This window comes from Gossypium hirsutum, chromosome A13 (assembly GCF_007990345.1).
Source record: "Gossypium hirsutum isolate 1008001.06 chromosome A13, Gossypium_hirsutum_v2.1, whole genome shotgun sequence".
Lineage (NCBI taxonomy): Eukaryota > Viridiplantae > Streptophyta > Magnoliopsida > Malvales > Malvaceae > Gossypium > Gossypium hirsutum.
The window spans coordinates 103,921,281-103,933,280 of NC_053436.1; the positions used below are offsets into that span (position 1 = coordinate 103,921,281).

Consider the following 12,000-nt stretch of genomic DNA (forward strand, 5'->3'; position numbering starts at 1 on the left):
TTTTTCCTTATTAAAGTTTCAAGCATAACAAAAACATCCAAAAGTTCGAATATGATTATAACTAGAAGGTTTACCAAACAAGATCTCATAAGGAGTCTTTCCTCCTAACAATTTAAAAAGTGTCCAATTGATTAAATATCCAGCCGTCAAAACATATTCTCCCCAAAACTTGATGGGAAGATTGCCCTGAAATCTTAAAGCTCTAGTCACATTTAATATATTACGATGCTTCCTTTCAACACGGCCATTTTGTTGAGGTTTTCCTACACATGACGTTGTCGAAACCACTTTTTATTTTGAAAAATAGAGATCGACTTTAAAACGAAAATGGAGTCGCCTCCAATCCTTTTTGTTTAGGTGTGATCGGGTCACCCTGTGATCGATCATTTTAATAAAACACTTTGGTTTGTTAAAACAACGTTTTTGGTCTACGAAAAATTAGAATATGGATTCGGGAGTCGGTTACGCGCGAGGAAGGATTAGCACCTTCGCAACGCCCAAAATTAGTACCGTATTGATCAATTAATGTCCTAATGTTGAGAATTCGAAAATATTTTAAAATACAATCTTTAAAAACGTTTGGATAACTTGAATCGGATATTGAGATTCTCTTGTTTAGAGGAATAAAATATTACGTCTAGCACGATTGGATACAATATTTTGAACCCTCGACACAAGATCATCTCGAGATTTCCAAAATACATGCACTTAAAACTTTTTTTTAAAAAGGATATTTGACTATTCGGCCCAAACGGTAAATCGAAACCTAGCACAATTGGGTACGATTTATCGAATTTCCAAATACGAAACATTGCCTCATTTTAATTTGAGAAAACATAGATGAAACTTCAAAAGGATATTATGTATTTTAGTCGGATGGAAAATTGAAGCCCAGCACGATTGGGCACGACTCCCCAACTCCCCAAATACAAAATATTGCCTCATTTTAATTTTTTTTAAAAAATGGACGAAATTTCCAAAGGATATTCCGTATTTTAGCTGAATGGAAAATTGAAGCCAAGCACAATTGGGCACAACTCCCAAATACGAAATATTGGCTCATTTTAATTTTTAAAAAAATATGGACGAAATTTCCAAAAGATATTCCATATTTTAGCCGAATGGAAAATTGAAGCCCAACACGTTTGGGCACGACCTCCCAACCTTCCAAACACGAAATATTGCATCGTTTTAATTTTTAAAAAAAAATTGGACAAAATTTTCAAAGGAGATTGCGTATTTTAGCTGAACGAAAAATCCAAAACCTAGCACAATTGAGCACGATTTCTCGAACCTCTAAACACGAAACAATTCCTTAAGTTGAGAGGGTTCCAATTAACAATGATAAAAACCAGGTCAAAATATACTTGTTTGGTTGGAACATTGAAATTTGAGTCACGATGCGATAATGTAAAAACAAAGTTCCAAACATGGAACGTAAATAGAACATTATAAAAATGAACGGCCATGATGTAAGATTTGAAAAGAACGATTTTGGGTCCATGCAATGGCGACATATCATACATTATAACACAGCATTTGAGGACCAAGAGATTAAGAGCAAATACCAAACAAATTAACACAAATAATCTGTGGTGAGCTTGTTAAAGCATATAAACGGATGAATGATGTAGGAAATGGTATTTAGAAATATGAAACAGACAATTTACATCGAAATTTGGAATAGTCCAAGAAGATGGAAATGATGATAATATATAAAGTAATCATATATAAATGAAGCTTGAAAGTAAACAATGTATATACAAAAAGGGTAATACTAGAGTACATGCGTCAATTTAAATAAGCAATATGCATAAAATGGAAACCTAATGTAATATATATATAAACTATTAATTATAATTAAAATGTTTGGAATAAACAAACCTGTGTAATTATATATTTATGCACGAAAAGAAATAACGTATAAATTTTTAAATTATAGTGCTATAAGAGAAAATTTTGAAATCAATATATCGTATAGCCAATTAATGTAAAAAAAAAATCAAAAGATAACAAAAACTTAACAATGTACGATTAATTAAAGTGGTACAAAACAACATGTTAAAATGATATACGGGGAAATAAGAGTAGTACATAATCTATGATTGATATAAAATATGATTTCAGAATTAATTGAAAAAAAAATAATTTGTAAACCATAAAAATGTTAAGACTAAAATGCGAGGAGCAATGATCAACAGGGATAAAAAAAACAAATAAACCAAACCTCAAAACAGTTCAATTTGACGCGGACTGAAATGGGTGTCCGCACAAATTTCAGGGATAATTTCAAAGCATTCAAAGAAAATAAAATAAGGCTTAATTGGATACAGGGGCAGAGGAAAGGGACTGGTTACGAAAAAGGACCATTACGGGGAAAAAGGTGCGGATCTGGGCCATTTAAACTGCAGTACAAATTTTCAATTTGTGGCAAAATTCCCTTTTGCCATTCAGCTCCCTTTTTTAAAAAGAAAAGCTCCCCTATACTTCTGCTAGGGTTTCTGCTTTGGGGAGCTGCATAGGAGGGTCATCGGCGCCTCAACGCCTCCACCTCCGGCCCCGAACCACGAGGTATATTAGGTAAGTCTCATTTCCTTCGACTTTTTAAAAAAAAAAACAACTTGCAACAAGAAAACAAAAAGAAACAAGCGAAAAAGAGAAAGAAAGAAAGGGAAAAAAACCTCTTGAATCTTTAATCTGACTTTTATTGATATGGCTCGTTTTCGTATATTCTCTGTTATTGTATGAGTCAAAAAAATCGAGAAAAACCCAAAAAACCTCCCCTTTTTACATATGATTCAATTTGGCTTTATAGCCGATTTTACAACCTGTTTTGCTTATTTGCAGGTGCGTGGTGGGTGTAGACTCTGACGTGGAGGTGGAATGGCACACGACTCGGAGGAGACGCGCGACGTGCAAGGAGGCGCTCTGTTGGTTACGGCGCAAGGGCAGTCTACTTAGGGTTTGGCTGAAAATTGTTTGAGCTTTTGGGCTATGGGATTGGGCTTGGGGTTTGGGTTAGTTTGGGTTTCAATTTTGTATTGGGTTTGGGTTTTGTTTATGGTTGGGCCCATATAATGTTTGAATTGGTAAACAAAGTGGACTTGTTTATTCTGATTTCTGTTTATGGGTCCCGGGCTGAATTGGGCCATAACAGAAGTCTAATATAAAATTCTATTTTTAGAATAATAGTCTTTCAAGCGTGCAAATTCAGTCCAATGATCAGTTCAGTTCTAACTACTTTCACCTCTTTATGAAATTATCTTTTAATCATAGCAAATAAATTAGGCATGACAATGTCCACTTATATTTTTTCAGTCAACAAATATATCCATACACCACTAGAAAAATCATCAACAATGGTCAAGATACGAGACACCACAAGAAGTATTAACACGATAAGGTCCCCACAAATCACAATAAATTAATTCAAAATTTTCATTTGCTTTAGTGTTGCTAGAAACAAAAACTTCCCTTAATTGCTTAGCTCTCAAACAAATTTCACATGATTTATTCTTCACCAAACTATTACTATATTTAATCTGAGAAAGAGATTTAACAATTTTTGCAGATGGATGCCCCATCCTCCTATGCCATAATTCAAAGGAATCTACATTGGAATCTACATTACTAGCCTTGCGTGCTTGGACTGATGCTGCCGACTTCAAATAATAAAGCCCCTTGCGTTGTTCACTCGCTCCAATCACCATCCTCGAGTTGCGATCCTGTATAATACAAATTTTATTAGTAAATTGGACATCACAATTAGATCCATCAATCAACTATGACACAGTATGTTTTCCCAAACAAACTGATTCCTCTTTCAACGCCCATTACCTCCTCACCATTAGGCAAACCAATTGGAAGTGCCTCAATTTCTTTCAAATTTGTTAAACATTCTAAATACCTGTCATATGTTGGATAGCACTCAAATCAATTATCCAACTCAAATCACTATTACCATTCAACTTTTCGCTAGTACCCGATTTGCACATGTTCAACATATTGCGAAAAAAAGGTCCATTGTTAAACTGACGAGGCCTCGGAAATTGTATTTTCTCCTATGCAGCTATTCATGACTATTTTGCTTTTCTCTAGCTCTTGATACCATGTGAAAGCTTTTGAGAGAAAATAAATTACTTCCCTCTTTATCAACAGGCCAAAACGAGTCATATATATACATGATAAGCATGAAAAATAAATCACCCAATAAATCTATGTAAGTCCTAACTTCTAGAATAAAATATCTAACTTCTCTACTAAATATATTATTTACATATTTAAGAAATATTTACATATCTAAATATATTTATTGATTTCTTTCCTAATATCAAGCAATCTTCTATCCTCATCAGCGATAGCAACAACCAACAATGGTGCCTCCTTCATCCAAAAGCAATCCTCCCCTCTAATATTTTTTATTATATCATATTAATATAAAATCTTAAATTTAAATCTAAAATGTAGCATAAATTTTAATTCTTAAAATCAGTAGGAAATAAATTTATTTTTTTATTTTTTTATATTTAATTATACATGAATTCTTTAAAATATGAATGTTATAATATTTTATTAATTAAAATTGATGCATTCTCGATTAGGTATTAACTCTTCTTAAGTATTGATTGATACTTATAAAAATATTTACTTTTTCTACTTAATTAATTAATAAGCTATATTTTTTTATAATTATAATTATTATTATCTTCAACTATTAATTATTTATTTTTATATTATATATCATTTATTATTTTGTATATAATATTTTTTACTCGTGTATTATAAATTATTTATTACTATGTTAAGAAGTGTTTATCTTTTTATTTTTAATTGATTACAAGCTATTATTGATGGTTTACTTTTGTTAAGTTTTTATCGTTGTAAAAAGATTTTAAACAAAATTGATATGCAAGTTAAGCAAGAGGATAAAAAATAACAAGAGACCAAATTTATTAACAAGGTTCGGATTAAACAATCCAATATCCGTAAAGCTTAGCTAAAAGAATGAGTTTACTAAATAATCTTTTCAATACAACACTTGATTTAGGCTCAATACTCACAAGCATAATTGCAACTTCATTGTTGCCCAATTGATTCCATTCTCTCTCCCCAAAGCCTCGCATACAAATGTAATCTCTCCAAAAAAAAAAATACTTAAAAGGAACTAAGAGGATTTTCACAAATATTCAGAGTAACACAAAATAAAACACTCCCAGCAAGGTACCAACTAATGATTTATAGACTATGTTTTATTTAATTTATCAGATGAAGATATATTAGTTTAAAGTTAAAATTTGAATCGTGCCAAATAAAAGTTAAATTATCTCTTCCAAATCGAAAACATAATATCTTTCAAAAATATCCTTGCAGCTTAAAACTCTTCCCTTGTCCTTCAAATGAGTCTGTCCAACTCATATCTAGTTCCCTTTTTACATCGAAAACTTGCATTTACAATAAACTCAACATTTTAACATACTATGTAAATTATTACGAGTTGAAAAACTTGTGTTATATCAGAAAGTTGGAAATTTAAATTATTTTCAGAGAAAATTGAAAAATAGATGAATCCATTATTTGAGTGGAAAAACTTTATTGGTTTTGAAAAAGTAAGTGATTTATGATATTAGCATAATTGGACCTCACAGATTCTTTAACTCACAGCTAGGAAGGAATTCTTCACTGCTATAAACACCTCACTGGATTCTCTTTCAAAGGGTTATATCTTTATTTTTGTATCACCTCAAGAATAGAGGTGAGTATTCAACCGAATTGTAACTTCGATAAAATTAAAAGTTTTAAATAAGTCTAATTGAAATCCTGATACACCTGATTTAATATTTTCTTTTTCAAAGTAATTTACTTTTTTAAGGCCTCGCAAATTTGTCATTTTAATTTTTTAAAATTTTATATAATTTAATTTTTTAATATATTTTTTATAAACTTTTCAATTTTTATAAATTTTTAAATAATTTTTTACCAGTATCAATTTGCTATTTTAAAAATTGTCAAAAACCCAAAGAATATCTATGTCAATTTGTTATTAAAGTTTAAAAAATCAAATTATTTGAAATTAAATTAAAATTTGAAAAAAGAAATTCAATTTCTTTTTTTCAAATTAAATACACCCGGCACTCCCATCACGTCCAGACACGTATAAAAGGACCACAATAACTCAGTTTCTGAGATTCTCATACACCAGTACATAAAAACCTTTATAACATTTTGGACGAGGAGAACATGGGGTACCCAGAAAAAAGGATAAAGACAAACCATGCTTTGCTTTCTAGCTAACCACCTCTCACCAACCACATCCCAAAGAACCTCCCATCTTCGTAACAACAACCAAATTGTCAGGCTGGCATGTAAATGAAAGAAAACGAACTTAAACCATCATCAAAATAATGAACCGAATTTTCAACAACCAACCCAGATGAAACACAATCAGAAGAACCTTAAAGACATCACATCAACAACAACGACAACCACAATGTGATGTCAAAAGCTGATGCTGTCACATAAATATAACATTTTTCGAAATGGATAACAATGCTTATAGTATCCCAAGCCACAAGAGTTCATCCATGTCCTTGCTTTTTCCTTCAAGCTCCTTTCAGGGTTAATGATCCTCAATCTTCTTCAACCCCTTCATGTCCGTCGTTTCCACCCTGCATTACATACAACTTATCAACAATGTCATGGTATATACACACATACAGACATATATCTGTTCGTGAGCATGTGATATAAGCTGATGATTATATCATGCATTGATGATAAATTTATATCATGGAAACGGGAGGCTGCATAGCATTCTTAATGCCAAAGTTAAGAAATGTCACTCATGAAACCGAGTTAAAGATGATAACACCCTAAAGTCAGTCAAGATTAAAACCCAAATCCTAGACCAAGAACTAACTGGAAAAACATACAAAACCGACTTAACTAACATGATAGCCAACAGAAGCAATGAAGCAAAATCCTCCGGAGGTAGATAGATATCCTTGGTTCTAAGTGATCGTTGTTACATATGGACCAAAAATAAAAAAAAAAATACCGAAGCTAGTTGGTAATAAAGCAAAAGGAGCAGCATATGTTATAACAAATTACGGCGATGCTCACCTCTGTTTTGCTTAGCTAGTTTTAGGGGTAATTCAAACAAGCTCTTCATTAAAGTAGTTCTCAGATTTGGAGAAGTCAAGCGTAGAATTACTTGGTTTCTTTACTACCAAGTACTAGTAAATAATATGCATTGCGGTACTTTGAAAACGAGTTCACAAGTGACAAATTCATATAAGTTCAAGGTCCAAACAACATATAATCATAAACATATATCCTGATTGGTAAGAAGGAACTAGGAAATTAAAATTTATAAGCAATTTCTGGTTGTATAGATAAAACAATGCAGAAAAGTAGGAACTATAATTATAACAAAACGTACGTTGATCCATACAAAGCAATCTTCTGAACCTTTGTAATTTCTGAACCTGACTGATTATCTTCAATAAATATTGTCAAGCTGGTAAAGGTAAAAGCAAAATTAACACTATGTTACTTAATGTTATAATAAGACAAAGATGAGGACATCAGTACAAAAACTATAAACATACCTACGGACATTCTGAAACTTGACATACTTCACGACTACAGGTTTTCCCTGCAAAAAAGGAAGAGAAGGCAAACTTTATGAGATTTATCGATTCGCGGTGTTTTTTTTTTAAAAACCCTTATTTTTCCAACAATGGAAAGACGGACAAAGAAGAGGTACCTTTAGATTATCCTGGGATAAAACAGCAGTGTCACTTGGAGGGAAGTCACTCACATTACTGCATTAAGTAGGAACAAAACATCCTCAGTGAAATGTGACAATGAGAGAATGTAACAAATTGTGAGAATGTAACAATGCCTTTGACCTTACCTAAACCCCATATGCTCCCTGTTTGCAAAAAGTTTCACTGTCTTAGGACCTGAAAAGACAATCATCATGTTCAACAATCAGCAACATCAATGGTAATTCTACTAGAGTACAACTCAGAACTGGCATTCGTGATCCGTCAATAAAATAAGCCAATGGGACTTTGCTTCGATGTGATTGAATGCATATGGAAAGGTAAAAAACATACAAAACTTTACCATCCTCTTCAGATCCCATGACAACAATGGAATGTAGTTTAATAACTTGAGTGAAAGGGATATAAATCAGAAGTTGCTCATCAGCATCGCTCTCTAGGTTCAAGCCTTCATCTTCTCTATAACCCTAATTCATGAGCATAAAATTGAATGATTTCACACAAAAGCAACTTAATTAGCAAAATAAATACATGGTCTTTACAATGGAGAATCAATTAACCCTAAAATCAATGTTTAAATAGAACTTTAACAAAAACCCACTATTTTTCCACAAACTAAATAAGCATATCTGCGTAATTCATTCAATAAAAAAAATTAAAATGGGCCATTATTAAGAGAAACAAGAACAGCTTGAAGAGAGTTACCTGTTTGAGAGCATTGGGCAAAGGGTGACTGGAGCTTTGATTAAGGCATTCAACTCCAGACCAATCAATAAAATCCAAGAGATCAACCTAATTATGAAAAAAAGAAAGTTCCCAAATCATCAAGCTACTATAATTTTAAAGTATCCTTCTTTCCAAAAATACACTAAAGACAAATTCTTTCAATTACCCAAAACAATATATATATTTAAAAAGAAAAAAAACTAATCTTTCAAGTAAAGAACACCATCTGAAAAGATACCCATTTCTTTTCCATTCAAGAAATTTTCAAATTTTCTGGGAAACCAAACAAAGGATATCCTACAAAGGAAAGAAGTTTGAAGACAAGAAGACCCACTTGGTTTCTGTGAATTGCAGTAGCTGATTCAGCAGCCGACATGGTTCAAGAGTAAAACGAGATTGCTGAGATAGAAAGTTAGAAACTTTGTTTTATACAAAGAAAAATATAAGGGTTCAGACGGAATAATCGGAGAGAAAGTTAAAGAAGAGGAGAGATCTTAAGACAATCAAATAGTGGTCATAGGAAAAGACCAAACTAAAGGAAGTTGTTGATACGTTGTCGTTTAGTTACATAAAACAAGTCTTTGGTTTTTGACATCTTTGCCCATCGAATCGAAAGAAAGAATGGTATTCAAAATCGAATTAGCAGTCAAATTGTATAACAAGAGCTTTAATGTCGGGTGATTCCTCTAGGCTTGAGAGTTGATTCGGAAAATAGGTGAGTTTAGGTAAAATATGAGGCTTAAAAATAGATTTATGTAAAATTTAAAATTAGTTTTTATATGTCACATTTTGAATAATTTTTTTTATTTATGCTCAACTCGAATATATTATGTTATGAAAAATATTATATTAATTATATATTTTAAATAATTATTATATATATTTATATTTATATTAAACCACTAACTCAATAACAATTAAATTAAAAAATATTATTAATTAAATAACCCAACTCAAAATATAAAATTTTACAAATTATACTTAATACAATAAAATATTTATTATATTTATTTGTGTTTTTTAATATAATAAAATATTTATTATGTTTATGGAAGTGTTTTTCAATATAAATATTTTTAATATATTTTTAAAGTGTTAGAAAACTTTTATTTTAGTATTTTTTGTGCATGTAGTGTATTATATATATATTTAAATGTTTTTAAATAAAAAATAATCTTAAAAAAAATCAAATATGGTCAGGTCGAGTCGAGTCGAGCTTAAGTTTACCTTTTTTAAATTAAGCTGGGCTCAGACAAAAAAAAGTAAGCCATTTTTCAGGCTTGGCGAGGCTCGGGCTTAAAAACTTATCTAGATACCTTACATGGCCCGACCAATGAGCATCTCTAAATAGTAACTACCACTCCATGCAAATTAAAACAGTAAATATTGATTTTTGAAAATTCATTATTTCATAATTTTAATATTATTAATATGACTTTATTTATTTTATTTTGAATACTTTTAGATAAAAGTTTAAGATAATAAATTGAACATTTTAATTTTAAATAAAATGAGATGATAATTTATTTCAAAAATGAGATTTTGAAATATAAAATCAACTTAATATTTTTAACATCGAGTTATAAGTAATTATCTACTAATTGTATTCAATATTTTTTTTTTGAAAATTTTATATGAAATAAAAATTTAATCTATTAACAAATATAATTAAAAAAATTAAATATTAAAAAAAATTCTAAATTTGGGTTGGTTGATTAGGAGGTTTAGGGTTGAGTTTTCTTTACTCAATTTGAGAAGAAAAAATGCTTCAAATTCAACCGCGATTCAACTAAATTAATATCTCTCTAAATCAAAATCTCAATTAATTATTGATTAATTAATTGAAAAGAGAAAAAATAGTAAAATTGTTAAGCAGGTTTTTTTTAATAAAATAAATTCAATCTGAAAAAAATAAAATAAATGAAAGAATTTAAATTATAAAAAAGAATTCAACTATACTCAAAATTGGAAAAGGAAAACTAAAGTTTGAAATCTTTCCAATTGTAGGGTAAGGGTAGGGCCTAGAGTTTGTAGTTGTCCATTGCTGTTTACAAGTTTTCCATTAAATTTTTTAGGCCCAAACACAGCTATGTCCAAAATCCAAGCCCAAAAAGAATTAAGAAGTCAAGGCAAATTCCTACACTTGAAAAGAAACCTTTTTTTTTTCCAGTACTAGGATGAATGCCACAAAACTCCAACCTTAATCTTCATTGTTAACGTATAATAATCTTACTTTAACTGTGGCTATGTTATGTGGACAGTATTAAACATATTTGCATCACCTTTTGAATATAATATCTAGATATTTGAAGTTGGAATTTTAATATTGTATTTTCGTATAAGATGTTTGATAAAAATTTAGTGTGGATATGTGTACTTTTCATTTGGATGAAATTTTCGATTTGTACCGATCATACCACTGTATTTTGTCTCATTCAACCTATACTAACTAGTGCATAATTAATGAATAAGACTAAAAAATTACGTTAATTAAATTCGGGCCGACTTGATTTCATCCAACTTAAATTATTGTTTTTAATTAAATTTAATTATGATGTATAAACTTGTTAATATCAAATCTAATATATAATCTTTTTAGCTCGTAAAATGATTTGTCTGAATAATTTATAAAATAATTTTGTTGTTTAATGTATAAGATGATTTTTCTTTTTCTGGTTTATTTGGATTTGTTGAAAGCATTTACATTTACATTTTATTTAATCTCATTCATTTTATATTTATTAATGTTTTTCATATATATTAAATTATTTTAAAAATATCAATATATCCAATATAATAGATCAAAATATATTAATATGTATTAGCAAAGAAATGATTTGTCCATCATTATCAACAAGGGTCTCGAATGCCATTTGTCACGTGTGGCACTCCAGATTTGGGGGTCTAAAGTTTTGACTTATAACAGTAAATAATCTTTCTAGCATAGTGTTTTCCGCCCAAATGATTATTTTGGTGTATACGTGTGGGTGTATAGTAACCGCTACATGAATTAGTAAAAATTTGACTTCATGATATTCTGCTACATTAAAGAAAAGTCCTTGTTAATTGATAAAGGGTAAGTATGGAATGAGTATTCGCCAAAGGTATAGTAGGTCTAATTTGTCCGGAATACTGTGTTAGTTATATTTTAAGTAATTTGGTTAAAAATCAGTTGGATAACTAAGCCGGATAGTTGTGATTGCAAGGTATTTATTAATATTTCTCTCGAAAACTGTAGGCCATTAAGAAGGAAAGTTCTAAAACGTATGACACTTGTTAAATTCCACTAAGTAAGTTGAGTCATATTTACATGTGAGAGATAAGTTATGAAAAGGCTCTTCTTTTTAATTCTTATTCCTTAAGTGGTATTTATTGATACCTTGTTTAAAATTGAATGTATGTTACATCTATGATCTAGAAGCTATGGTTCTTTTATAATCAGTGGTTATTTCGTATCAGGGTAAGCATTTCAGCTCTTCATGTTAAA

The 12,000-nt window shown here is 30.2% G+C and overlaps 1 protein-coding gene and 2 long non-coding RNA genes across 3 annotated transcripts; 1 reads left to right on the forward strand and 2 right to left on the reverse strand.

Moving 5' to 3' along the window:
• The first annotated feature begins 2,052 nt into the window (after positions 1-2,052).
• On the forward strand, positions 2,053-3,209 carry LOC107893225 (uncharacterized). Its single transcript, XR_001682765.2, has 2 exons — positions 2,053-2,580; positions 2,848-3,209. It is a non-coding gene; the product is annotated as an uncharacterized lncRNA (long non-coding RNA).
• Positions 2,846-4,125, reverse strand: LOC121212547 (uncharacterized). Its single transcript, XR_005907829.1, has 2 exons — positions 3,838-4,125; positions 2,846-3,725 (listed from the first exon to the last, which is right to left on the reverse strand). It is a non-coding gene; the product is annotated as an uncharacterized lncRNA (long non-coding RNA).
• A 2,242-nt stretch (positions 4,126-6,367) lies between these two features.
• Positions 6,368-9,047, reverse strand: LOC107893224 (PITH domain-containing protein At3g04780). Its single transcript, XM_016818164.2, has 8 exons — positions 8,848-9,047; positions 8,493-8,579; positions 8,131-8,254; positions 7,916-7,964; positions 7,766-7,823; positions 7,608-7,654; positions 7,439-7,516; positions 6,368-6,665 (listed from the first exon to the last, which is right to left on the reverse strand). Exons 1-8 carry the CDS (start codon positions 8,887-8,889, stop codon positions 6,617-6,619), a joined length of 534 nt encoding a protein of 177 aa, XP_016673653.1. The 5' UTR covers positions 8,890-9,047; the 3' UTR covers positions 6,368-6,616.
• Positions 9,048-12,000: the final 2,953 nt, after the last annotated feature.